Source organism: Rousettus aegyptiacus, unplaced genomic scaffold, assembly GCF_014176215.1.
Source record: "Rousettus aegyptiacus isolate mRouAeg1 unplaced genomic scaffold, mRouAeg1.p scaffold_m13_p_16, whole genome shotgun sequence".
Taxonomy (NCBI): Eukaryota; Metazoa; Chordata; class Mammalia; order Chiroptera; family Pteropodidae; genus Rousettus; species Rousettus aegyptiacus.
Window position 1 is genome coordinate 40,171,096 of NW_023416291.1, and position 27,511 is coordinate 40,198,606.

At 48.2% G+C, this 27,511-nt stretch overlaps 1 protein-coding gene and 1 pseudogene across 5 annotated transcripts; one reads left to right on the top strand and one right to left on the bottom strand.

The window, feature by feature from the left end:
* Positions 1–1,093: 1,093 nt before the first annotated feature.
* Positions 1,094–16,775, top strand: LOC107517264 (cytochrome P450 4F3-like). 5 transcript variants are annotated; one of them, XM_016157815.2, is made up of 13 exons: positions 1,094–1,148; positions 1,595–1,793; positions 5,472–5,616; positions 7,243–7,296; positions 7,389–7,516; positions 8,921–9,042; positions 9,739–10,009; positions 10,343–10,409; positions 10,594–10,723; positions 13,156–13,289; positions 13,370–13,434; positions 13,605–13,687; positions 13,864–16,775. In XM_016157815.2, the coding sequence occupies exons 2-13, from the start codon at positions 1,596–1,598 to the stop codon at positions 14,045–14,047; spliced, it is 1,581 nt and encodes a 526-aa protein (XP_016013301.2). In that variant the 5' UTR covers positions 1,094–1,148; position 1,595; the 3' UTR covers positions 14,048–16,775. The 5 variants fall into 5 exon arrangements, with proteins under 5 accessions (XP_016013301.2, XP_036089782.1, XP_016013302.2 ...); XM_036233889.1 differs by having other exon boundaries at positions 1,121–1,207; XM_016157816.2 differs by lacking the exon at positions 1,094–1,148 and adding an exon at positions 1,179–1,268.
* A 7,040-nt stretch (positions 16,776–23,815) lies between these two features.
* On the bottom strand, positions 23,816–27,437 carry LOC118612393 (annotated as a pseudogene).
* Positions 27,438–27,511: the final 74 nt, after the last annotated feature.

Genomic DNA, 27,511 nt, shown 5'->3' on the forward strand with positions numbered 1-27,511 from the left:
TTCTTCTTCTTTCCTCCTACTGCTCCCCAGACCTATCTCATCAGCCCTGCTTTCTCTCACCTACCCCTGCCCTGCCCCTGGCTCTTCTCTGGAGGGACCTGTCAGGAGGTGGATCCATCCCAGCATAGGAAGAATAGGATTTAGGGTGGTGCATCTCAGCTTACCAAGGGCTCCAGGAATGACTACCTGAAGCTGGGTCATGTAGGACTGGAAGGAATGGTGGGGAGGGGCGTTTCCCCAACATTCTATCAGTTGGAGGAGGACAGTCCAAATCCCTTAGTCAGTAGCTCCTTCCTTCAAATTCACCCTCATCTTGGAGCCTGACCATGCAAAGATCTCATAGGGGCTGAGACCTCCTCACGGAGAAATTTAGGGCAGGAGCTGGACAAGAGATGCCCTCAAGCTGGCCCTCATCCAACATTCCTTTTCCAGATGACAAGACAGAGCCCTGAGGGGCCGGCATAGCACTCAGTCAGAGCAAGGGTGAGGTAGAACATATTCAGGGCCTCCTAGGTCTGCCTTTCCCTGTCTGGACCCAGCAGACCTACTTCCTCCAGGTGCCCTGAATCTAATGTGGAAGTCCCTGGCCAGGCTGGTTTGTTTGTTCCCATCAGGCAGGACTCAGCCCTGGGCTGTTTGGAGGCAGGACTTGAACTCTTGCCAAGCTGTGCACCCTGGATGCCAACTATCGGAAACTTTTATTTTTGAGTTTCATGACTCTGAGCTGATTCTGGGCCCAGCATGAAAAGGAGCCTGGAAATGTTTGGGACAAGGCTTACCTGGCAAAAATCAAATTCAAGCTTTTACCTGATACACCCTTGGCATTGGGAGAGCAGGGAAGACACTAAACTTAGGGACCTAGAGTCACCTTTGCTTACCTCTCAATTTGACCCTACCCCACACGTGAGGTGCCGAGTCCTCAGCATGTCCATGCTGCATGACCTTTGGCTGGTTCCTCTCTGGACTCAGGTGACTCTGGCTTCAAGTTTTGGGCTACCACTAATGGAGAGGGAGTAGCATCAGGGTCATTCAGGGATTGGCTGACTCAGTCAAGCCCTGCCCCTCCCAGTTCAGAGGTCAGCTTGGTGAGAAGACCTCCCAGGAAGAGGAGGAGGAGGTAGTGTGGAAGGAGCTGCTCCAGGCAGGAGGTGCCAGGCTGGGGCTGGTGGCACTGAGGGCACAGCCTAAGCTGGGGTGGCTCAGGGAATTGAGCTGGTCCAGGGGAGGTGGCTCAGGGAAGTGAGCTGGCCCAGGATTCGGTTTCGGAGGTTCTTCTTCAGTCTTTCTCTTTCTCCCTTCTCCTCCCTCCGTCTGTCTGTCTCTCTTTCCGTCTGTCTGTTGCTCTCTCTCCCTGTCTCTCCCTCTGTCTCTCTTCCTCTGTATTTTCTTGGGTCTCCTGTTCTTCCTGAACCTCCATTTGCCCATCTCTGAGCCCTCCCTGGCCCTAGCACTCACCATCCCTGCCACTCCTGTCCCTGTCCCTCACACTCTTGGCACTCCCCCTCTGTCTGTAGGCTGCCTCCATCTCTGTCTCCGAGCCCCCATCGCCACCCCATCCTTGGCCTCAGGAGCTCACCCTCTGTCTGCCCTGCAGGATGCTGCAGCTGAGCCTGTCCTGGCTGAGACTTGGGCCCCTGGCAGCCTCCCCATGGCTGCTCCTGCTGCTGCTGGTGGCCTCCTGGCTCCTGGCCCGCTTCCTGGCCCGGGCCTATGCCTTCTATGACAACTGCTGCCGCCTCCGATGTTTCTCGCAGCCTCCGAAGCGAAACTGGTTTTGGGGTCACCTGGGCCTGGTGAGTGTGGGCAGCAGGAAGTCTGTGGTATCAGGTGACTGGGCTCCCCAAGTGGTTGGGAATGGGGCTCAGGGCTTCACCTGGGGCCTAACATCTCCGGAAAACCAGGACGCCCCCTTTCCTTACTCTCCTTCCAAGTTTGTTCCTCTCCTCTGTGCTGTCCATGCCCCCAGACCTTTCTTGTTCTTACACTTCCTCGCCCCAAGCCTGCTTTGGGTCGTGTTCCTGCCCGCCTTGCCCCATCGGTGTACCTTTGAGGGTTTCACAGGGTGGGCTGCACAAAACCAGATCCCCTGGTGGTCTGTTTCTGCTATCCTCAGACCAGTGTTTGTTCCTCTCTGGACCTCAGCGTTCCCAAAGGGTTTCACTCATCTCCACGGTCCCTTCCCCCAACGGGGTACAGCTGAGATGGAGGAGAGGTGTAGCCAGTCTCTCTTTCTCCTCTCTTTCCTCGGGCACATTCCTTTCTTTTTTTTTTATCTTGCTTTCCACACCCCCAGATATATCGGTGGGCCCCACTGTCCAACTTAGATAAAAGTTGGCCCCTTTCCCTTTCAGAAGGAATCACACTAGCCTCTGCCCTTGAGGCCAAACTTCCTAGGAGGGAGCTCCTACACCCTCCCCCGCCCCCTACCACTCCCCCCCCCCCCCCGCTTTGGACTTTGTCTGTCTTCTTTCTTCTTTTTCTCCCATCTTTAACCCTCCCAGGATGTCTGGTCTGTTCCATGTCCCAGTTTAACAGCTTCCCTCTGACTCCACCTCTTTGAATATGTTTAGCTTTGATTCCATCCTTTGCACATGGGCTGAAGTCTCTTCCCAAATGAGATTTCCCTCGTGGCCCTTTGGAAAACCTTTGCCTGTTTGAGCTCAATCACCATGTCCTCTGATCTGTTCTCCATGATGATGATTGAGAAAGTCATGAACAGGACAGAGGGGAGATAGGTCGATCTCCACCCACCCACCTCCAGCGCACCCCATTCTGCACAAAACTTCTTGTCTGCTCGCGGACAATGACTGGTCTTCACTTGTTGCCTCCGTTTTCCCACTTGATCCTCACCTGCTTTAGTCTGACTCACCGCCATCATGCTCCTGGGAGATGACTGTGACCTCCAGGTCCCTAAAGCCCATCTCATTCACCTCCAAGCAACTCCCCTGCTGACTGCCCTGTTCTCCCTCCTTTTCCTCTTGATTCCAGGACAACACCCTGCCGGTCTTTCTCTACCTGCCTGTGGCTCCTCTATCTCCTGTCCTGGCTCTTCCTTCACCCTGCCTTTCCATGTGGGTATTCCCCAGGGTCCTAACCCCTCCTTCCTCTCTCTCTTTCCCAAGGCCACCTCCTTACCCAGGGCTCCAACTCCTGAGTGGATTATCAGTTCACTCCACAAGTGAATTCCAAGTTCTCAGTTCTCCTGAGTCTGAGGCCATGTGTTAGTCCCTCCCTCCCCTCCTCACGTTGGGGTCTCAAAATTACCTTATTTCGCCAAGTCAGAATCTGAACTCATAACTCCATCCCCAATCCTGTCCCTGCTCTTAGCCTAATCTGTCCTCCCAGTTGCCCACATTCCACACTCCAGGGTCCCCTGGTCCCCCTCTTCTCTCACTTGCACATTTGGTTTTTCGGCACATCTGGCTGTGCCGCCTCCACCATCTCTCCTCAGTCCATCCGCTCTCTGCATCCTCCTGGCCGCCTTGGCTCCATCCACCTTTGTCTTTCTCTGGAAGCCTCTTTCAGCTCCCTCTCTGGTCTCCTTCTTGTGGCTCTCGTTCTCAATAATCCTCTCTCTCTTTAGCCGTGGAGGTATTTTTCTAAAATTTAGTTTAAATCACACACCTTCTTGGCTAAAAACAGCTTGATGACTGCCCATCGATCTGAAGATAAAGACTAAAGGTTGCTGGCTGGGCTGCCACCCTCGCCAACCCCATCCACACCCGAGACATTTGAGCTCTCACTTCATCTCCTCAATAAGCTAAGTCCTCCCCACCCTGGAGCCTTTGCTCATGCTACTCTTTCAACTGGAAGTGTTTCTCTTCCTTTGGTTACCTAGCTGATTCATCCTCATCTTCCAGTTTTCGGCTCAAATGTAACTTTCTTCTGGAAGCAGTATTTGATCCCCAGACCCTGTGACCTGACTTGGCCTTGCTCACACTTAAACCGTTAGTTGTCTAATTATTTCTTTATCATTTATCTCTCCTCCTAGATGGTAGCACTGGGGAGTAGACACGATATCTATAGTGCCCATGCCACAGGGGCTGACATAAGTAGGTATTTAATAAATATTTGATGATGTGTGGTGGAGGTCATGTTCTAGGGCCAAAGGGATGAGCAACCAGCTCCTCCTCCCCCCTTGCCCAGACCAGCTCATCACAGAACAGGATGTCCCAAGCTCATCCAGAAGGTTGCCTGAGATTCTGGGTCTTGGAATGGCCTCAGTGAACCCTGGAGGCAGCAGGAATGTTATAAAGTTACAGGAGTTCTGACTCCCCCTCTGAGGGCTTGGCTGTACAGGCTGGACTTAGTCACTCTTTTATTTTCAGTTCCGCTTGCTGTGTGACCTCAGCTGAGTCACTTTCCTTCCCTCGAGTGACCTCATCATATTTCTCAGGGTCCTTGGAAAGCAGGGAGCAGGTCGCAAAGTGAAAACTTACTGCACCTTCCCGGAGCATCTGGGGGTATTGGTCAGGCCCTGATGAGGCATTCTGAGGGACTGAAGAGGACACCTAGCCAGGAGGTCACCCGCCCTCATTCCCCTTTTGGGAGATGTAGCTTCAGTTTCTCATTTGTAAATGGCACGATTGATGGGCATGTTCAAAGGTTCAGGACAAATAGGCAGAATGTACCATGAGAGATGATGGATGAATAGATAGATGATAGATAGATGGATACATACATACATACATACTTACATAACACATACGAGATAGATATATGTGTATCTGTGTACATATTCATTTCTTCTACTCCCTCGGTTTATCTGTCTCCCTGTGTGACCTCTCTTTCCCTCCCTCGCTCTTTCTCTATCTCTCTCTCTGTTTCTGCCTGCAATTCTTTGCCCATCTCTCTAACTCCCCATCTATTTCCCATATCCACACCTTCCATGGTTCCCCGGCACCCTCAGAATAAATCCCTCGTCTCTCTCCAGTCTTGATGCCTTGCTATATCTGCTCTCCTCTTCACCTTTTCTCTGTTCCTCCTCCATTTTACTCTAACTGCACTTAATTTCTTCTTGCCGCTCATAGCCAGGTGCTGCCTATGGATAGAAAGGACAATTGATGGAGAGAAAGGAAAGGGCCTTTCTATCCATCAACTATCTATCTATCTATCTATCTATCTATCTATCTATCTATCTATCATTATCATCATCATCATCATCTATCTATCATCTATCTATTATCGTCATCATTGTGATAATCATCAATCTATTTATTCATCTATTATCTAAAGAAACAGAGAAATGAAGAGAGTGAAGGAACAGGGAGAGGTGCATCGATAGATACACACAAAAGGCAGAACAGCAGGGAGAAGCTGCTGATTCAGAGAGATGTAGACAGGTGTAGACCAATAATCCAGACAGAAGGGGTGAATGGGGTGACTGGGTATGGTGGGTTTGGGAGTACAACGGGCAGCTGCAGGATCTGAGGCTCTCTGTCAGGCCCGATCTCATTCCCGCCCATGCCCAGATAACGAACAACGAGGAGGGCTTGCGTCTGCTGGAGGACCTGAGTCACTGCTTCCGCGATGTCTACCTCTATTGGAATGGGCCCTTCTACCCTGTCCTACGGTTCGTCCACCCTATGTTTGTTGCACCTCTCCTCCAGGTACCAGGTACTTCTCACAGGAGCCCCTAACCCCAGCCTCTTCCCTGCCCCTGCTTCTAGCCCTTCCCACCCCTGGACAGGCCAGGTCGACCAGGCGACGTTGGCAAAGACCATGGCTGTGACACAAACCTGCTGGGTGACTCTGGCAAGGTCTCTGGCTCTCTCTGGTTGCCAAAGTCTCTTTTACTTTTGAGCATTGTTTGTCCAAGTAAAGGAAGGGAATTTATTGACTGAAAAGCTTAGGGAGTTTGTCTTCAGACATGGCTAGATCAAGGTGTCCCAATAATGCCATTGGAAATCGGTCACCATCTCTTAATTCTGTGTTCCTCTGTGCTGGCTTCATTCTCAAGCTGGTAAAGATCAGTCCCAGAGATCAACCCCCATGGAAAATTGAGCTCATTCCCCACAGTCCCAGGAAAAATGGCAAGATTCCTTAAATTGGCCTGGCCTGGATCATAGAGACCAAGTCCTCATCTAATCACTGCAACTTGATTGCTAAAGCTCCAGGTCATATACTTAGCTCTGTAGTAGAGGATGAGTGGCATGGCCGCCCTCCTAACTATGTGGATTGAGAGTGAAGGAGGAGTAGGGTGTTCTTTCCAGGAGAAGGGGATGGATGCTGTCCAGGCAGATACCAGACGTCTGTCTACCAGCATGCTTCTGGGAGGGTATTTCCTGAGTGAGGAAACCGAAAGTCAGTGAGGCATAGTGACTTCCCAAGGCCACAGAGCATGCTGAAGCTCTCCTCTTAGTTCTGTATGTTCTCAGCTTCCTTAGTTGCCTCTGATGGGAGAGACCCTAAGCTAGAAGGTGATTTGGGGTGGGAAGATGGCGAGAGTATTGTGAGGGAAGATCCACCAGACCCCAACTTGGTTAACTGTGTCTAGTTGGCCCTGAGGAGCTGGTCTAGAGGGAGCAGCAGCAGCTCTTCATGGTGGATGAAACTCAGCATCCAGTGGGGAGGCAGCATCCTCTAATCTCTTTAAGGACAGAGAAACCCCTGACCTAAGCACTTCATGCTGAGTGTTGGGTGCAGGAGAGTGAGTACTGAGGAAGTCTGGGTCACACCTAAGCTGTGTTTGGGAACCATCAATGGGACCCTATTTAATTCTCGTTTAGGATCCATCTGTGGAACACACTGAGGTTGCGTCAGATTGTCTTTGGGTTCATGTCAAAGCATGCAGTGTCATGTCAGGGTGTGTCATGCCTGTTGTGTCATGTTGGGGCCATGTCAGATGTCCCAGGAGGCGTTGAAGAGTTCCGCGGCAGACAGGGTGTTCTGGGTCCCTGTAAAAGCATTTTGTAAAGCTCTGGGCTGTGCTCAGGTGTGTAGAACATGTTGGACCATGTAGGAGCCATGTTAGGGCATGCTGGGCATGTTGCGCCATGTCGGGGTGTGTCTAAGTATGTCGGGGTGTGTCTGTGGGCTCTGCCTTTATTCTGCTCTGTGGTGCAGCCCGGCCTGGTCCCCCCTCGCCTCCCCTCTCTTCCCTGTTTCCTCTGCCCTTATGCCATTCCCGCTGTGCTGGGTTTGGAGGGAGAATGCAGACCCCTGGCTAGGAGCCACCTCTCACCACCCAAAGTTCCTCTCCTTCCCCTCTCCATGGTCTCTGATGGTCCTCATCCATGTCAGCCGCCGTCACACCCAAGAATATGTTTTTCTACAACTTCCTGAGGCCCTGGCTGGGTGAGTAACTGTGGGTAAATGGGCTTGGGGAAAACCTTTAGGGCCAGGGTAAGTTACCACCCTTTCCCACTCCCTGTGGCTGCTTCTACTAGGGGATGGGCTCCTGCTAAGTGCTGGTGACAAATGGAGGCACCACCGCCACTTGCTGACACCCGCTTTCAGCTTTGAAATCTTGAAGCTATATATGAAGATTTTCAGCAAGAGCGCAGACATCATGCATGTGAGTTCCTTGAACCCAGTATCCTGGCTGGTACCTTGGGAAAGGGAGAGTGGTCTCAGACACATATTGTCTGGATTCTTGGCTTCTTTGGATGGCTTTGGGCCCAGTGCTTTTCCTCTCCAAGCCTTAGTTTCCTCGTCTGTAAAACCGAGATAATAATCCTTTTTAAAGGGTGATCGAGATGATGTAAAGGGATCATGTTCCTGGCACTTGTAGGTACTCAGAAGGTTTTAATTCTAGTCTGTTCACTGAAGCCCTCTAAATTCAAGATTGTAATGATGAAGAGTGAATAGTAGTTCTTTCTGCATAACACACGACCTTAAAACTCATGAGCTTGAAGAAAAATTAGTGTTTGTTGTTGCTCATGAGATTTTGGGTCAGTCAAGGAGTTCTTGACTGGAATCGTTCATTGTCTGTGTTCAGGGCTGGATTCAGTAGACAGTTCTGCTTATCCAGGCTCAGCTCCGTCACATGTTTGGGGCTCTACTGGCTGTTAGCTTGTCTAGGTCAGCCTTGGTGGGATAACTGGACTGCTGCATTTGTCTTTCATTTTCTAGCAAGCTTGGCTGGGCTTATTTGCATGGAGAACACTATGTACCAGAAGAATGAGCAGAACACGTAGTAGTACCTCTTGAAGGCTAGTTTAAAAATTAGTACATCATCATTTCCATCTTCTACTGGCCGAAGCGAATCCCACATCCAGCTTGGATTCAAGAAGTGGAGAAAGAGGTTCTACCTTCTGATGGAAAAGCTGCAGAGTCTCATTGCAAAGGATGAGGATACAGGGAGGGACAAAGAAATATGGACATTTTTATATAACCTACCATTATGATAGTAATGAAGATAGTGACGAAAGCTAACAGCTACTTAGCACTTACTGTATTCCAGAAATAATGTGCCAATTCTGTGGCATATGTTGTCTAATTTAATTCTAACAACCTTATGGAGTAAAGATGATGATTATTGCCACTTTACGGATGATGAAATAGAACATCAGAGAGATTAGGGAACTAGCCCAAGTTCACATAGCTAGAAGGTGAGTTATGAATGGTGGATCAGGGATTCTAACCTGGTTTGCCTAACACCGAAGGAGGTCATCTTAACTGTTACTGAAGATTTGACAGGTGGAGCCCAGAGGAGGGCAATGAATTGACCAAGAGCACACAGAGCATAAGAGGCAGAGCTGGACCTTGAGCCCAGGTCTCCTGACTCAGGCTGTGGGGTCTTCATGTCTTAAGAGTAACAGCTTATACTTCTACTCAAGCCTGTTCCTCCCCGGGGAGAAGTGCCTGGGGCAGAGGACCAAGAAGCTGGGTCTGGGGCAGTCCACGCAGGTGGTTAGGAGTTTGGCGGGGTTCCAGGGAGGCAGTTCCCAGCCTCAGCTCTGCCCTTTTCTCTGCCCAGGCCAAGTGGCAGCACCTGGCTTCAGAGGGCAGTGCCCGTGTGAACGTGTTTGAACACATCAGTCTCATGGCCCTGGACAGTCTGCAGAAATGCATCTTCAGTTTTGACAGCGATTGCCAGGCGTGAGTCTCTGCCCAGAGCCATAGACCCAAGGGAGCAGATGGAGGGAGGACTGACTGGGACACAGAAGTGCCTTCCCGGAGGAGGTGGGGTGAGCTGGACATCGAAGGAAAAGAAAGGGGCAAGAGAAAGAGCAATCCTTTCGGGTGGGTAGAAATGTTTGGTGAATGCCAGGAGGCTAGGATGACCAGAGTGTGTGCAACAGAGAGGAAACATCTTGGAAATGAGGTCGGAGGGCTTGGTAGGGGCTGGATCTTAAGAACATTCAAAAGCTAGATAAAAGGGTAGAAACTTATCCTGAGGTTTCTTGGGAGCCATGAAGGGTGAGCAGATAAGAGTTGTGATCAAAGCTGAGCTTGGACATCCAACTCTAGAGATGAACAACTGTGTATAAACACAGGATGCAAGGAATGCACAGGTAGAAGGAGGACTAAGCTTGTCTGAGAAAATGGGGCAAATTTGAGAGAAACCAAGAAAAAATGGGCAGGGCCAGATATTACATAGGAGAGAGAAGAGATGACCATGATTCCTGAGCTCTGTCCTGGGATCTAGGACATAAGGCAGCTCATAGAGATGAAAGTACGTTTGTAGGGCACCCTTGTCCAGATGGAATGTGGTCCTGGGTTCTGGCTGGGAGGGCCTCCCAGGGTTTCATGTGTGTTAAGTTGCTGCTTCCTCTCTCTGGCCTGGCCTCGCAGGAAGCCCAGCGATTATATTGCTGCCATCTTGGAACTTAGTGCCCTCGTGGCGAAACGACACAATCTAACCTTCATGAACAAGGATTTCCTGTACTACCTTACACCTGACGGGTGGCGCTTTCGCAGGGCTTGCCGCCTGGTGCATGACTTCACAGACGCCGTCATCCAACAACGGCGTCGCACCCTCATTAGTCAAGGTTCCCATGACTTCCTCAAGGCCAAGGCAAAGGCCAAGACTTTGGACTTCATCGATGTACTCCTGCTGGCAAAGGTGGGCTTCTCTGGGATCTGAATTCAAGAGGTAGAATAGACCTTGGCTTTAAATATCGGATTGAAGATCTTGGACCTGATGCAGAGGGAGCCATGGCAAATTCTTGAAGAAGCGGGGAACAGGTCAGAAATAAGCTGTAGACGTGACTGTGTAGAAGGCTGCCTGAAAAGAGTAAACAGGAGGCAGGAGCCCAGGGAGGAGGAATGTGGGGTGAGCTCTGGAGATGAGGAAGGAGGGATCCTGTTTGGACGATGGAGCTTCAGGGGCTGCTTTTGGTTAGACACAGGTGTTCTCAGAGCTGGTGTGATTAGAGGTGTCTTGCCCTTTCTCAAGGATAAAGATGGGAAGGAACTCTCAGATGAGGACATTCGAGCTGAGGCTGATACCTTCATGTTTGAAGGTGAGGGCCCCAGTGTGAGACCACAGAGGGCATGGGGCCTCTCTATCCCAGGGACTTAGTGGGTGGGCCCCGAGCCACTCTATCCCTCCAATCCTCCCCATCCTCCCTGAGGGTCTTAATGTGAGGCGCTGTTCACCCTCTGGTGCTGAAGCAGCCCAGAAACACAAGCATGGCTGCCTTTCAGGCCATGACACCACGGCTAGTGGCCTCTCCTGGATCCTGTACAACCTTGCAAGGCACCCAGAATACCAGGAGCGCTGCCGGCAAGAGGTGCAAGAGCTCCTGAAGGACCACGAGCCTAAAGAGATGGAATGGTGAGTGCAGGTTCTCACAGCTTGTTCCCGAACTCCTTTCATTGGCTCTGCTCCCAAGGTGAGGAAGAGGGAAGATCTTTTGGTTAATTCAGTCATCCCGTTTGGTGGGAATGGAAGCAGAGCCCAGAGGCAGGGTCCACTATCCAGCCTGGACAGCAAGAGAAAGTTTGCCACCTTTTGGGACAGAAAGATCTGAGTGTCCACATTTAGTGCCCCTCTAACTTGCCATGTGACTTTAATACAATCAATTTCCTTTTCTGAATGCTACCTTTCTTCTCCGTAAATTGGAGCAGGAGTGTGCGAATCTCTCACCACAGGGCTGCTTGGAGAATTGCAACAATGTGCGTATGGATGCCACCCAGCATGAGTTCAGTAAACTAACTTCTCCCCTCCCTTGTGTTTCTGCCTGAAGTTGCAATTTTTTTCCCCCTAAAGACCCCTACTACCCTTACATTTTCTCTAATTCCCACCCAAGAGTCTATTCCGGGGATTCCCAAGAGATCTTTGGAGGTAAAAAAAAAAAATCATCCATCTCTTCATTCAGTAAACACATCTGCACTGCCAGCCCCTTCCCAATTCAGTGTCCAGGCCCATCTGAGCCCTCCTGGGGCGAGGATGGGGCTGAGAGAACAGGGGGTGAGCTTGGGTAGTTAGACAGCAAATACGAATTCACCACGTGGGGTGTGGGTAGTGGACAGTGCTCCTGGCCAGGGGGATAGGGGGATAGCTTGTGCAAAGGCCAGGCAGGAGTGAGCCTGGCATGTTTGGGGGGAAGTAAAGGTGGCCGGATCCTTGTGAAATTTACAGTGCGAAGAGGGGCTCCCAATGAGACCGAGTTGGTAATGGAAGCCCCTCTTGGAATGCTTTGGAAACCATGTGAAGAGTTTCCAAAGGTGTTACTTCAAGTCTTTTGGGAACTCGATTGCGGGCAAAAGGTAAAAGCCGGTAGGGATGTTGCCATCAGGGTCTTGCCCTGGGCAGCCACGGTCAGGTGGTGGGCTGGGGCTCAGTCATTGGCTAGGGCCTGCCCAATTAAGTGTGGCCTTGGCTTTAATGCAGCTACAGACCCTGGAGACCCTATAGCTAGAGGCTGTCAGCTAACTTTTCTCCTTGCAGCTATACAGCAGATTCTTTCCTGAAGGGAGATCCATGGCTAACACAGGGCAATGGGGAGCCATGGGAGATGTTTAAGCAGAGGAGAGACAGGTCAGATATGGCTATTAGAAAGATCTCTCTACAGCTACAGGGGCAAACAGGAGAGGATGAGCTAGGGGCTGAGGGCCTGAGGGGGCAGATTCTGGGCCAAGAGCTGAAGGATGGGAAGGAGATGTTGGACTAGACAAACATCTTGGAGGTAGTGCCCTCACTTTCAAGGGTTCGCTCAGCACAACAGTCCTGTGGGGTGGAGAAATGTTTTCTTCTCAACTTCAAACAATTGCACACTTGGTAAAAATTCAAATAGTACAAAATGGCTTACAATGAATATAAGCCTGTCTTTTGTCCTCTCCCAGCTTTATTGAACTGTAATGGACATATAACACTGTAAAAGTTTAAGGTACATGACATGATGATTTCATATATGTATATATTGTGAAATGAGGACAATAAGGTTAGTTAACACACCCATCACCCTCTATAGGGAGTAGGTGAGATTCTAGTTCTTTTTGTTTCCATGTTGCCAGTTGTCTGGGCACTTTCTATTAAACTATTCATTGCCTCGGGGTTCAAGGGGCCTCCTTTACCAGGTGCTAAATTTCCAGCTATTCATGAGCAGTCTCTGAGCTGTCTATTCCATTCCGTGGGTCCATTTTCCTGTTCTTTAGAAAGTACTACACTTTTTTTTCTTTTTACCTTTACTATACTTTTGTAATAGGCCTTAATATCTGGTAGACTGAGTTCACTTTCTTTCATTATTTACGTTCAATTGACCTAGCTCTTGAACTTTCTTTAAAATTGAATAGGATAACTGAGTTCCAAAAAAGAGCCATGAGTAGATTTTTATTGGATTATATTGGATATATTGATTAATTAAGAAAGAATTGGTAACTTTATATGAAGTCATCCCATGTTAAGTGTGGAGCGGGTCTTATTTATTCAAATGACCTTGTAAGTCCATCACAGAGCTTTTTTTTCCTTTTTAAGCCAAGTATATAATTTAAGAAGCTTTTTTTACGCAAATGTATTAACACTTTTAAGGATACCCTGGGAGTGTTGTGTGTTGCTCAGAAATGCTTCTAAAAATACCAGCCGACATTTTCTTCTAGTAATTTTTGTGATTTTGACTTTCTAATACTTCTATTTGTAGTCCATCTGGAATTTATTTTGTTATAGGAGTGAGGGTCAGAGCAAGGTGGGGAGAGGTTTTCCTGAGGCAGAAGGAGGACTAGGGGTGTCTCTGCTTTTGCTCCCTGAACAACTGTTGGGTTCCTTAGGGACGATCTGACCAAACTGCCCTTCCTGACCATGTGCATCAAAGAGAGTCTGCGGTTATACCCCCCAGTTTTCGGCATCCTCCGCTACTGTGCCCAGGAAATCTTGCTTCCTGATGGCCGGGTCGTCCCCAAAGGTACTGTCAATGACCAGAGGAGGAGGGTGGTGGTCCCATCAGCAAGAACATTGTCGTGACCACTCCCTACTCTCTCATAGGAAACTTCTGTGCCATCAGCATCTTTGAGATTCATCGCAACCCGTCAGTCTGGCTGGACCCTGAGGTGCTGCCTTCCCCACTCTTTTTTCAGGGACCTGGTGAGGGGGTGGGGGTCCTGACCCCCAAAATAAGATACTCCCCCTCCATTATATCCGCATTTTTTTTCCTGGGTTCGGGGGTGTCTGGATGTCCTGAGAAGGTCCACACAGCAACCATACTTCTCTCTGCTCCTAGGTATACAACCCCTTCCGCTTCGACCCAAAAATCCCGCAGAAGAGGTCACCTCTGGCTTTTATTCCCTTCTCAGCGGGACCCAGGTGAGGCCAGCTGGCGTCTGAGGTGGGGATGGGTTGTAGGCAGTGGGGGTCAGTAGATACTGCCAGCCCACATGGGGGTCCCAGGCATGGTTAGCCCCCTTCTCTACCCCTGTGCGCCGGAATGGGGATCCAGGGCCAGGTCCCAGGCACAGTCCCGTACTCCCTTCCGCCCACAGGAACTGCATCGGGCAGACCTTCGCCATGACCGAGATGCAGGTGGTCCTGGCACTCACGTTGCTGCGCTTCCGCATCCTGCCCGACGACGCAGAGCCAGAGCCGCGCAGGAAGCCTGAGTTGATCCTGCGCGCCGAGGGCGGACTTTGGCTGCGGTTGGAGCCGCTGAGCGCGGGCCCTCAGTGACCCTCTGCCGCCTGATCTGGGATCCTCCCCGATTCCACACACGTCCCTTTGCAGGTTCCCAGGAAACAAACAAACAAAGAAACAAACAAACGAACAAAACTGTACTGTACCTTTGCCCCAGCCTCCCCGAGAGCCAGCTGGGGGTGCTTGGGCCTGGCTGAGTGGGCGTGGCCAGGTAGAGGGGTCTGGTGTCTGAGTTCTGGACCCTGCCCGCTTCTCCAGCTGACCACAGGAACCCAGGCTGGTTGTGGGTTCTTCAGGAACCCAAGCTTCCAGTTGGCAAGAGGAAGCCATGGGAGGTGTTTGATCAGGAGAGGGACCAGGGTTAAGGACGAACTCAAGGGGTACCTTTGAGGCCCTTTGTCACGCAGGAGAACCCCTAGTGGCTCTACAGGCTAGCCAACTGGACCTTGGTTTTGATCTCCTACTATACCCAATCTTTTCTCACCTCAGAATCCTTCACAATGTTTCTATGGTTACTATGTTACGATGTTCACTTAAACACAACAAGCCTGGTTTCCTTAGAGTTTGTTTCTGATCATCATGGTCATTGCACCTGTTATATTGTCCGTTGTTTTTGCTGGTTTTCATTCATCGTGTGGGTGTTCTTGTGTGTCTGATTATCTTTTTATGGATAATGGCTGTCACATTTGAAATAATATTTGTAGCTTTTGGAGACAGCAGCTTTCTGTAAAAAGGACCCTAGGAAGCCTGTTCGTTGAGGGCTGTATTCAATGAAGTTTAAGGCTTGCTATGCCCAAGGTCAGTAAGTTTAATTCAACCTGAAATCACCCTTGCTGGTTCTTTCATTCTCACCCTAAGAGGTGTAGCTTTTTGAGGTCTCCACCATGTGAGCAGAGGTCCTACCATTTCCCCTTCTTATATCGCCTTGGGCTTTACTTTTCTTTCCTTACCACCAGGTCACCAAGACAGTTTCACATTTTCCTGACTTGAGAAATGCCTTCAGAGCAAAAGTGTAATTCGATTTCATTTTATCTCCACGGCTTTCCCATTTGTGTACTGTCTTTACAATTCTTTACCATGTTTTCAGGTCACTTATTCATTTAAGAAACTAGAACAGTATCTAGCATCGAGAGTTGTTTTTAGAAAGCTGAAAGTTTAATTAAGATAACATAGTTTGCTATTAATGGAAACAGAAAGTCTCAGTTGGGATTTTAAATGGTCTTGGTCAAATTCTTACTCCACTCTTGGATGCGTTAAGGATGATAATTGTCCTTACGTGTATAGAGTTCCAGACCACAAAAGCCCACATCGGGATTTAAGGGGGAAGACTGCACATCATCCAGAGATGCTCGACCTTGAACCAAGTGGAGGGAGCAGGTGGATGTCGGGATTGGCACCCTTGTGAAAGTCGTGAATGTGCTTCTTGTATAGGAAGAATGGCATGCATGGAATGTTTTGGTAGTCAACGGGGTAGACTGTGTAAGCGGCTGCTAATTGTGTATACTGATACTCATTTCTGTCCTCTTAGAATTTCTAGCTTTTAGCTCGGTGCATGGCAGGCTGAAATACAGATCATTTTTGAAAGCTTTTCTTGAAGGTAGATGAGTGAAAACCAGCTCTCCCCTGTCCCATTTGGAGAAGTGAAAGATTATGTGGTCATTCTGGAAAGCTTCCTTATCTGGGATATTTCTGCTGCTTAGAACATTGACGTGGTAGCTGGAGCTCCATCTTGGGTCATGAAGACAAGACTACTCTGTGAGGAAGGAGGAGCAGGTAGCTAGACGTAGTCAGGGTGAGATGACCCTGGATCCACCACACCAATGAGTTGTACTCTCAAGGTCACAGTCACAGTCTGTGTCTACTAGCTGTTTGGTGCGGGGAAAATAGTTTCTCTCTCTAAGCCTCAGTTCCTCGACTATATAATAGTGGCCACTTTATCGCACCGTTGAGAAGATTCAGTAAATTCAAACTATGCCTAGTTATAGCTGAGAAATTGCAAGGGTCTTTGATGTGAAGCTGGGGAAAAACCATTTTTCCCCAGGCCGGCAGAACCTGGACTTCATTTTTGCTAGACGTTCTGGGAAGTGGAGGTGTCATGGGCCTGCAGTAGTGAGAGGAAGACAGAAGGGGAAGGAGTGTGGTGGGGCACTTCTCCCAGCACCTTGAAGAGCGGCCGCCCCAGGACTCGCTCCTCTCTGGCATGAGGAGGGCTCGGGGGTACAAGTGTCAGAGCCTTTTAGGGACCCACTCATTGGGGGTCGGCAGGCTTACTGGGTGCAAAAGAAAAAAGGAATGCCTAACATGGAATGAGTCCATATTTAATATGGTCTAAGCCGAAAATTACATTTTTCTTTGCCTTTAGAATTCTTATTTAAAATATTCATCTTAGCCCTGTAATGACACATCTTCACTGAAGACAATGCCAGTAGGAAAAGTAAGAGGTATAACATATCCATTCAACAATTCAAACATGTCAAAATCACTGCTGACATTCTCTGACATGCTTCCGCATTTAAATGTACTTGTAATCTTTATACAAATAAAATTTTTAATTCACATCTAAATATGGTACCTTTGCATGTAACAAGCACATGAGAGGATGCTGTACATCATTAGTCATTAGGGAAATGCAAATCAACGCGGCAATGTGATACCACGTCTCAGCCACTAGGATAGCCAGAATCTAAAGGAAGGGAAAATAGCGAGTGTTGGTGAGGATGTGGAGTAATTGAAACACTTACACATTGCCGGTGAAAAAACACCCACTGTGGAAAACAGTTTGGTGGTTCCTTAATAAATTAAACCGTATTTCCATATGACCCAGCAATCCCATGCCTAGGTTTGTAGCCAAGAGAATTAAAAATGGGTGTTGAAACAAAAACTTGTACACAATGTGCGTGGTGGCACAAGTCACAATTGCCAAATGGTAGATATTTGGGAAACAGTGTGAATATCCGTTAGCACAGGAATGGATAAATAAAATGTGATTTATCTTCAACAAGGAATATTACTGTGTCATAAAAAGGAAGGGAGCACTGATACATGCTACGACATGGATGAACATTATGTTAAGTGAACGAAGCCAGACAACAAGGTCACATACTGTGCGACTTAATTTATATGAAATGTTCAGAACAGGCAAATCCACAGAGGCTTAAAGCAGATTGGTGGTTTCCAGGGTCTGGGTTGGGGGAGGTGTGTGTCAGGGGAAATGGAGAGTGACTCCTAATTGGGACAGGGTCTCCTATTTGGGTGGTGGAACTGTCTTGGAACTAGATAAAAGTGGTGGTTGCACAACATTGTGAATGAGCTAAGTGCACGAAATTGTACATTTTATAGCGGTTAAACGGTAACTTTTCTGTTATGTCCATTTTACCTCAAACCTGCCCCCAAACTCTCTTTTATCATACATATCTCTGTTAATCTGGGTTATTCATATAATAATACATTTTGTGAACATATTTCCATGCCATTAACTCATCTTTCCATGATATAAAAGCATCATTGTGGGGGTCTTTAAACTCTTTAAGTGTTGAGTATTTAAACCACTCTTTCTTTTTTTTTAAATGGCTTTATGTTAGAAAATGGTTAAAAACTTTCTCTCATTTTGCAAGAATTCTCTTCACTCTCATTGATGGCCAGAGGTATGGTTATCAATTACATATTGGATTGCTCTTAATGAAGTATCTTTTGGCGTAGAAATTTTATTTGTGTAGCAACTGGGTAAACGTATATTCATGTGATATATAGGTGTGGTTCAACACCTCTCATAGAACACGTTTGGTCTGGCAACTCCACAGACACTGAGATCCGTGGTCCTATTAAGAGAAGTAGACTACTGAGAAGGGACAAGGTGACACTTCAGCTCCCCCAGGTAAACACTGATTTCATCCTCACACCAGTCTTATGGATCCAAGAGATCAACTTACTTGCTCAAGGTCAGTCAGTTGGTGATGGTGGAATGGGGTGAATTTGGCCAGCTTGGCTTTAAAGGGACATTTTATTGGCATACGCATGTGCAATTATTCCGGTTGTGCATTGACTTGTCTTTCAAGTTTTTTTGAAAATTGGTTGGCCAAATTTGAGTGGATCTCTTTCAGGACACTTCTGGTCCATTGATTTATGTGTCTAATCTTTCGCCAATACCACACTGTCATGATTAGTGTAGTTTCATAGCATGCCTTGAAAGGGGTCATGCGAATCTTCAATGTACACTTTACCTTTTTTAAAAAATTTTTGCCTATTCTAAGTCTTTGATATTTTCGCGTTATTTTTATAACAATTTATTTCTAGAAAAAGTCCTCCTAGGATTGTGATTGTAATTTCTTCAGATCAAGAGATCCATTTGAGGAGTCTTAACATCTTCACAATATTGAATCTTTTAATCCATGGACACTGTCTCTCCATTAATTTGGGTCTTCCTGGATTTCTCTCATCAGTGTCTTGAAGTTTTTTCATCGCAGAGATCTCGCACGTATTTTGTTAGATGTATGCCTGAGAATTCCACTTTTTCTGGTATAATACATGTTAAGTGATAGTTTAAAACATATATTTTTCAATTTTTAACCGGTAGTATCGTATGTCAGGGTTGGCATACTTTTTCTGTAAAGGCACACACAGCAGATATTTTAGACCTTGCATGCCCCATCAGATTTCTCCTCCTCCCCTTCCTCTTGCTCGTTTTCCAATCCTTTAAAAATAGCAAACGGTCCTTAGCTGAGAGACCATACAACAAAAAGCCACAGGCCAGATTTGATTTATAGATCGTCGCTGACCCCTGGAATACAGAAGTATAATTGAATTTTGTATATTGATATGTATCCTGAACTCCATTTGATGATGCCTATTGGAACATAAATAATGCTATTCTTTCCTCCCTCGATCTTAAAAAAAAATCTTCCTTTGGAAAAGGGAAGCGTCATACATTGTTGATGAGATTGCAAATTGGTACGGCCACTATGAAAAACAGTATAGAGTTTCTCAAATAATTAAAACCGGATATACCTTTTGACGCAGCAATTGCACTTCTTGGTATTTAACCAAAGAAAACGAAAACTATAATTCATAAAGATCTATGTATTCCAATATTCATGGCAGCACAATTCACAATGGCCAAGATATAGAAGCCACCTAAATGCCCGTCAGCATTTAGTATAGATAAAGAGATTATGGTTCATATATATATTGGAATATTACTCAACGTTTAAAAAGAATGAAGTCTACCATTTGCAACGACCTGGATGGATCTGGAGGTTATTACGCTGAGTGAAATTAGTCAGACAGAGAAAGATAGATATCATATGGTTTCACTATATGCAGTACATAAGGAACAAAAAAACTTAAACTAATCAAAGACAGATTCACAAATACAGTGGACACTTTGGTGACAGACAGAGGGGAGGCAGGTCGTGGGGCTGGGAGAACGGGGTGAAGGGTGAAAGAAATACAAATTAGTAGTTGATAGTTGGGCACAGGGATGGGGAGCACGGCACAGGGAATGAAGTTAGTATTAATATGATGGCTCAGTGGAGGGCCAGGGGAGGGAGGGAGCAATTGGGGGAATCATTTTATAAACAACATAGGTGTCTAAACAAGGTACTGTATACTTGAAACTAATTTATATAAATACATCTATATACACACACACACACACACATATATATACATACATATATATATATATATACACAGGCACACATGCATACATATACGAATACTTAAAACCTTCCTTTGACTCCACTTTACTGCCAGCTAAGGCACATTTCTTTCCTCCACCATGTCCCTAAGCCCTTCAAAGAGTGATCTGTGCCTGGGCTGTTAATGTCTCCTCTCCCGGTACAAACGGGCTTTAGGTTTCCATTAAGGGCCTTGATGGTGCATAAATGAGGGAGGAGGGGAAGCAGGAGCCCGTGGCGCCTAGGACCCAGCTGCACCCGCATTTGTGATTCTTATGACACAACTGGGTCAGGTGCTGTCACCGCCTGGCAGTAGGGGGCTTCCTTCCTGTCTGGAGCTCGTCAGAGGCTCCCTCTGCTGGATGCTTCGGGATGACAGGCTCGAAGGCATGTGGTCTCCATGAGGTCAGTGTGCAAGTGTATGTGTGACTGTGTGTGTGTTTGTGTGACGGTACACACATGTGTGAGTATGTGTCCATCAGAGTGTGTGCATGCAGTTGTATGTGCGTGTGTGAGAATATGTGTGCACGTGCTCATTCGATGCATGTAAGTCTGCGTGTGACTTGTGCACGTGTGTGTACGTGTGTGTATGTGACCGGGTATGCAATGGAGTGACATGTGGGTGCCTGTGTGTGTGCATGTGTGTGAGGGTGTGAGTGTGTACGTCTTGCAGTCAGTCAACCAGGCTGTGCTCCTGCTTATTGGAGCAGCTGCTGTCCAGAGGTCCCCGCCCCTGCTTCCAGACCTCACCTTGCAACAAGCAGGACACTCTGGAGAAGAAATGTCCTTGCAAGCAGCCCTGGCTAATGACAGCGAGTGCATTTTCTCTGCTCTCTCCCCAGGGTCCCCAGAAGGACTGAGCCTCAGATGCCCACAGTGGGAGCTTCCGTGCTAAAGGAAATTCCTTTCCCTGCTGCCTTCCCTTCCCATCTCACTTTCCCACTGGCCTGCTGGCATCTCCTGGAATCACCTCCAGAAGAAGCAACTTGCAGTTGAGTTCTTGTCTCAGGGTCACCTCCAACTACAATATCTGCACTCAAATCTTCGCCTCCGAGTTCTGCGTCCAGGGAACTGAAACTAAGACACATACAAGCTCGCTCTTCCAAAGCCACAGGCCTATTATTACTCTCTTGTTACAAAGGAGGAACGGGAGGCTCAGAGAATGCCAGGCACTCGCCTAAGGTCACGCAGCTGAAGAGCAACAAAGCTGGGCTTTGACCCTGAGCGGTCTGGCCCCAAGCCCAGTGCCCGCTCCCCTCCTAGGACCACCTCCTTGCTAGGGACCGAGGGCACAAGAGGGACGTTCATATAGCCAGTAAGCGCCCTGATGTGTGTGCTACAGGGGCCTAGGGCTTATGGCTGGTGCCCGTGTCCTCGTTCTGTCACAAAATAAGAAAAATAGTGGCAAGCACATGTTTGGTGCTGACTGTGTGTCAGGGAGTGTTGTGGAAGCACTTTCCTCATTTGGATTCGCCTGATTTTCACCACTACCTTGTTATGACAACTGTTAGATGAGAAAACACATACAGAGAGGCAGAGGCCTGCCAGAATTCACACAGCTTGTCCTGATTCGAAGCCGGCCCTGGCACCTGGAGTCCTTGTTCTTCACCGCAGTGCCCTCTAGCTCCTCACAGGTGTATTTATTCAGTCCTACTACATGCCAAGTGTGGCGCCAAGCACTTTTTCTTGTAAAAATGAAATTGATAATTGCACACATTGGCAATTCTCATTTAAAACGCTATATAGGCTTCCTGTAAGAAAAGGAAACAATTGGTAACCGTGGATATTTAGAAGGAAAACAGTTTTCTTTTCTCTGCCCCTCCCATTCCGGGGGAGGCCTGTTCTATGCCTAGACAAACATCGGTGAACACCCACATAACCCATGCTCAGGATTCCCATTCCTCTGGGGACTGTAACGGTTGGGTCCTGGTGGTGAGCTCAGACGGAAAAAATGGAGAAGGTTTAAGAAGAGACCATTTATGAAGGTGTGTGCAGGGCCAAGGGACACCGTCGAGGCTAGTGCGGCACCTGGAGGCTGGCGTCAGCTGAGAGCTGCCACCGTCCCAGCCTGTTGGGAAGGGAGCAGCTGTTCTTGGAATCCGGAGGGAGTAGCTGTACAAGAAAGTGGCGGTAGCCTTGGGCAGAGGGCGAATGTCATTCCCCTGAGCCCAGCTGGTTGCCCGCAGGTGTCCTCCACTCACCAAACACCATCTCTTTATTGCCTCGGAGAGGCTTCAGGTAGGTGGGCAAAGATGCCTGGTGTAGCGCATGGGTGCAACCTGGGTCAATGTCTGTAGCACACGAGCCCCCAGACGGGGATTCACTCGGCTCTCCTGTGCCTGGAAGGGCCCCTTGCAAGCCGGCTAAGCAGATACCCTAATGGGGAGCAAAATTCTGTCTCTTCCCCTGTGGGCTCCTCTGTTCCTTTTGAGAGATCTCTTTGGGGTCCCCCTTTGTTGCTTTTTGGATGAGAACTACCCTTTCCCCCGCCACGAGGATGATCTCTGTTGACCCTTCTGAGTGGTGGGGGTGGTCAGGCTGCTTTTCAGAACCGTTACCACTCCCGAAATCCAGAGAAAGTTGATGTCAACTATTGCGGGTTCTCAGGACCTTGCTGAAATTTTCCTTGCACCTTATTTTTCCAAAACCAACTCCTTCGATCGTGTGGCACGTCTGCCAAGATGCCGGCAGGCCCGGGCTACTGGATCACGTGTGTGCGAGAGCAAGTCAGTTGCCCCACGTCCACTGTGCTAAGTGAAATGGAGAAGCAGCTTCTGGTTTGCATGCCAGGCCCGGATTTCACCACCACGGTGAGTCTCCCGCAGGGCTGGTTCCGCTTCCCTCAGATGTTGATGGAAAGTACCTCACTGTCTTTGTTTATCTGTTTATCTCAGCATGTCTGAGGAAGGAAGCAAGAGTGACAGACTCCTTAGGCATCCAATTGTGCCACCCCGTGCTGGCCTTTTACACTCCTGGCCCAGCAGTGGGGCCGTGGACGATGTGTAGTGATCTTTTGTCGTTGGCCGCTCCCCCACGTCATTCAGGTTTCTGCTCCCTTATTGCCCCTTCCAGAACGGCCCCCTCAGTCACCTTCTGGCGCTTCTCACTCTTAATTTCCTTCATTACTGCCCCCATCTGACTTGGTCTTATTTCCTGCTGGCAGTTTGCAGTTCGTTGAGGCTCAGAGAGGGCAAGCGACTTGCCCAAGGTCACATAGCCAAGCGAGCGGCAGAGCTAGGATTTGAACTTGTTTCTGCTCAGTCCAGAACTTATTCCTTTCCAACATTCAGAGAAAAAGGTGAAACTCCGGCCAGCAGATATCTGCGTGCTGGTTCTGGAGAGACCCCAGGCTGATTCCTGGGAGATGTGTCTTTGTGGCGACGCAAAACAGAAAACTGTTCATGTGCTTCGTGCGCCAACTATGTGCCCTCCCCACTGTGCCAAATCCTATTTCTTTTTAAAGCTGTGTTTTAGTGATAGAAGTTATAGCAGCTCAGTGTGGGGGAAAGAAAGCATGAAAGTCATATAGCAATTTACAAGGGTAAAGACTCCAATTCTTCTTCCAAGTCCCCTGTGCTATGGGCATTTTTTGGAAGTTTTTCAACGTATATGCAAAACTCGTTGCACACAGACACACCCACGTTCCGACATCTTTGGTAGATGGGACTATGACTCACGTGTTACTCCCCCACCCCCCACCCCGGAGAGAGCATTTATTTCCTCCTGGGCCTAGCAGGCTGAGAGCAGAATACAGACGAAGGCACTGGGCCTGTGGGCCATTTGTGGCCTGCAGGTCTGCTGCCCGGGCGGTAACTGTGAACATCTGCTCCAGGGCGCACAGGGACCGGAGGGGCCCTCCCACGACCGAGAGAAGGGCCTTGGGGCATGGAAGCCACGCAAGTGTGGGCTTGGCACAGATGCACTGGAGGGGTCATAGAGTGGGTGTGAGGTGGGTGTGCTGGGGGTGAGGGGACCCGTGGAGGTGGGAGTGTTAGAGTCTCTTTGAGCCGGGGTAACGTTACGATGTGTTGGGCCCTGGCTGTTGACTGAGCACCTAGGTGACAGTGACTGGGAGAACGGAAAGGCCGCTGGATCAGCAGGAGCCACGAGGACGTTACTGCAGACGGGATCAGCCCTGAGAGAGACCGGAGAGTCCAAGGGGACCGCTACAGCGAGGCGATAGGGGGAGAGGTCTGGCGTTCCCATCCAGGAATACAGCCAGCTGCAGCCGCTCCTGGATGTTCACCTGAATTTGGCCGGTGCCACATCTGTCAAGAGCTCTGAAGCTACAGAACATGGTGTGCAGCCTGAGCAGGCAATTGATAAAGTTGTCGAAGTCCATGTTCCACCCCCCCCCCCCACGACCGTTCGTATATGGCCTGCCACTTTCCGATGTTGTTCCACAAATACTGGAATTCCTCGAGACTCAGCTTGCCTATCATGTCACTGTCCGTCACGGCCCCCATGCTGTGACATGTGTCAAAGCCAAAACCATCGGTCTGTTCAGATCGGGGGTTTGGGTGGCGACCTCGTTGAGAACGTTCATGAGTTCTGTGGCGCTGACCTCCATATCGTCTCCGGCCAGCTGGGCAAAGAGCCTCCAGAACTGCCAGACGCCCGCATTCCCATTGGCCTTGACGCTGGCGTAATGGGTGCATGGGGGCGGGGGCCCTAGGTGCTACTGTGCAGCCGCCTCGCTCACGGTGCTAATGACTCACCCAGGATGCACGAGGCAGTTGCGCCACCACCGCTGCCATGGCCACCGTGTCTGCCTCCAGTCCTGCCAATCACTCCCCTGAGGACATTTGCCAGGCCCCTGCCTCTGCCCTTCCAGAACGAGTTGACCAAGATCATGGCTTTGGACTCAAGAGTCTGCCTCTCTCACCAGTCGGCCATCTGCTTGTCTGTCCGGCGTATGGGCCTCTGGCTGCGTCAGCCAGGTCACGTGTCACTTTTTTTTTTTATAGCTTTATCGAAATATAATAGACAATTAGTTGCTCATATTTACATTGTAAATTCAACGAGTTTTCTTCCAATTATAGTTGGCATACAATAACATATTAGTTTCGATTGTACAGCATAGTGATTAGAGATCTCTATAACTCACGGTGATCACTAAATTTAGTACACCTCTTCCCTCTTACATTTTTGTTACACCATTGTTGACTATTTTCCTGTTTTATCTCCATGACTATTTTGTACCTATCCATTTGTACTTCTCAATCCCTTTGCCCTTTTTCACTATAACCCCCAACCCCCGCCCGCTAGTAGCCCTCAAAGTATCCTCCATGTCCATGAGTTTGCTTTCATTTTTGTTGTCTATTTTGTTTTCAGATTCCAGATGTACATGAAATCATGCAATATTCGTCTTTCTCTACCTGGCTAGCTTCATTCAGGATAATACCCTTTATGTCCATCAAAGCACTATCTTTTTCCGTCTCCTTCCTTTTAGTCTGTGTGTGTCTTCTAATCTGAAATGAGTCTCTCGTAGGCAGCATATATATGTAGGAGTCTCATTTTCTTATCCGCTCAGCCACTCTATCTTGTGGTTGGAGCAGTTTCATTCTTTTCCCTTTGAGGTCCTTGTTGATAGTTATGTAGTTATTACCATTCTTTATTCATGTTTTTGATACATGTTTTTTTCTTCCGCTTAAAGAAGTCCCTCCAACATTGCCTATAATTCTGGCCTGGTGTTGATGAATTCCCTTGGCTGTTTTTTTTTTTTTTTTTTTTTTTTTTTTTGAGGTTGGGGGCTTGTCTGGGAAGCTCTTTATCTGTCTTTTGACTCTGAATGATAGCTTCGATGGACAAAGTAATCTTGGTTGTAGATCCTGGGTTTTCAGCACTCTAAATATTTTGTGCCAAATCCTTCTGTCCTGCACAGTTTCTTTTGAGAAATCAGCCGCCAGTCTTATGGGTGCTCCCTTGTAGGTAACTAACTGCTTTTCTTTCACTGCTTTTAATGTTCTTTGTTTGTCTTTAATCTTTGGCATTTTAATTATGATGTGTCTTGGTGTGGGCCTCTTTGAGTTCATCTTTTGGGGGACTCTCTGAGCTTTCCGGGGTCGTATGTCTATTTCCTTCACCAGGTCAGGGAAGTTTTCCATCATTATTTCTTCCAACAGGTTTTCAACTTCTTATTCTCCCTCGTCTCCTTTAGGTGCCGCTACGACATGGATGTTGTTACTCCTAATTTTGTCCCTTAGGCTCCTTAGATTATTATTATATTCTTGGCTTCCTTTTTCTCGCCGTTCGGATTGGATGTCCTCTGCTTCGCCATCCTCTGGCTCGGTGATTTGATCCTCTGCTTCATCCATTCTGTCAGTTCCCTCTAATATACTCGTCATCTGAGATAATGTATTCTTCTTTTCTGACTGGTTCCCTTAATAATTTCTGTTTCCATTTTTATGTTTTTAAAAATCTCTTTGTTAAAGTTTTCAACGAGTTCATCTACACCGCCCCTAAGTTCACTGGGCATCCTTATAGCCAATGTTCTAAACTCTGCATCCATTTGATTGCTCGCCTCCGTTTTTCCTGGAGCTCTGTTCTGTTCTTTCATGTAGGTTCTGCTTCTCTGTCTCCCCATTTTGGCAGCCTTTGTGTGTCTGTTTCTATGTGCTAAGCAAAATTCCTAAGTCTCCCAGTCTTGTTAGCATGGCTTTGTATAATAAGCGTCCAGTGGCACAGTCCTGAGAGGAGTTCAGCTGCAGGCCATATGTTAAGATTCAGCAAGCAAGCCATAGATGCTGTGTTTGTAGTGGCCTCACAAGGCCACACCAGAAACCGAGGCCAGCTGCCAGTAGTGCAGGTCTTGGAGCTGCTCGGCAAGGAGCACAGGACGGCTGACACAATTGGATGTGGCTTGGGTAGGGCCATGAGTTTGGAGGAGATGGAGTTTCGGGGAATCCTCTGGGTGGACTGACCTCTGCTATCCAGTTTGATGACATCTCAGCTATGGCGGTGCAGCATCCACACACTGCAACGGGGAAGGGCTCCACAGGGGAGCAACGGATAGCGCCAGCACTTCTGCCCTGAAGAAAGCCTTCCCTCACTCCAACAACTCAACGTCCCCTGTAAGTGCCTGGTGTCTCCTGAGCAGTCAACCCGGTGCTGGTGCTCAGAGTGAGCAAGTCTGTCAATGCAAAAGTCTGGTCACGGGCAGCCTGTTGAAAAGGAGCCTCTGCTGTTGCCTGCGTCAACTGCGCAGCCTCTGTCCTTCTCAGCAGCTCCGGACCAGGCAGCCTCATGTCACCGGCCCCTCCTGACTTCTACCACTGCAGGGTGATTTCTTATTTCTCTCCCTAGTTGTAGGGCTTCTGTTCATCTAGACCCCAGGCAACTCTGCTTGCCGTTTGCTCCATATTTCCTTCACAGCTTCGATGCGGTCGCGGGAGGAGTTATACAAAGCCTGTGCCACTCTGCCTGGTCCTCCACATATCACTTTTTAAATTGAGATGTCATTGATATAAAACTCCATTAGTTCCAGGTGTCCAACATAATGATTCAATATCGATCACCACCACGACTCCAGCGAATTTACAACACCACACATAGTTACAGAGTTTTGTTCTTGTGATGAAAACTTAAGATTTACCATCTTAGGAAGTTTCAAATATATAATACAGTATTATTAACTATAGTCACCATGCCGTACGTTCCATCCCTAGGACTTATTTTACAACTGGAAATTTGTACCTTTTCATTCCCTTTACCATGTCCCCCACCCCTTACCCCTCACCTCTGGCAACCATCAATCTTTCCTCTGTATCTAGAGTTCATTTTTCTTGGTTTGTGTTTTAGATTCCACATATAAATGAGATCATAT

What these genes read in the sequence shown, in the direction of transcription:
- LOC107517264 (XM_016157815.2), top strand. Translation starts at nt 1,596, where the DNA reads ATGCTGCAGCTGAGCCTGTCCTGGCTGAGACTTGGGCCCCTGGCAGCC. An exon ending in CTTCCTGAGGCCCTGGCTGG is followed by an intron (nt 7,297 to 7,388) that starts GTGAGTAACTGT and finishes TGCTTCTACTAG; the next exon opens with GGGATGGGCTCCTGCTAAGT. An exon ending in TGATACCTTCATGTTTGAAG is followed by an intron (nt 10,410 to 10,593) that starts GTGAGGGCCCCA and finishes GCTGCCTTTCAG; the next exon opens with GCCATGACACCACGGCTAGT.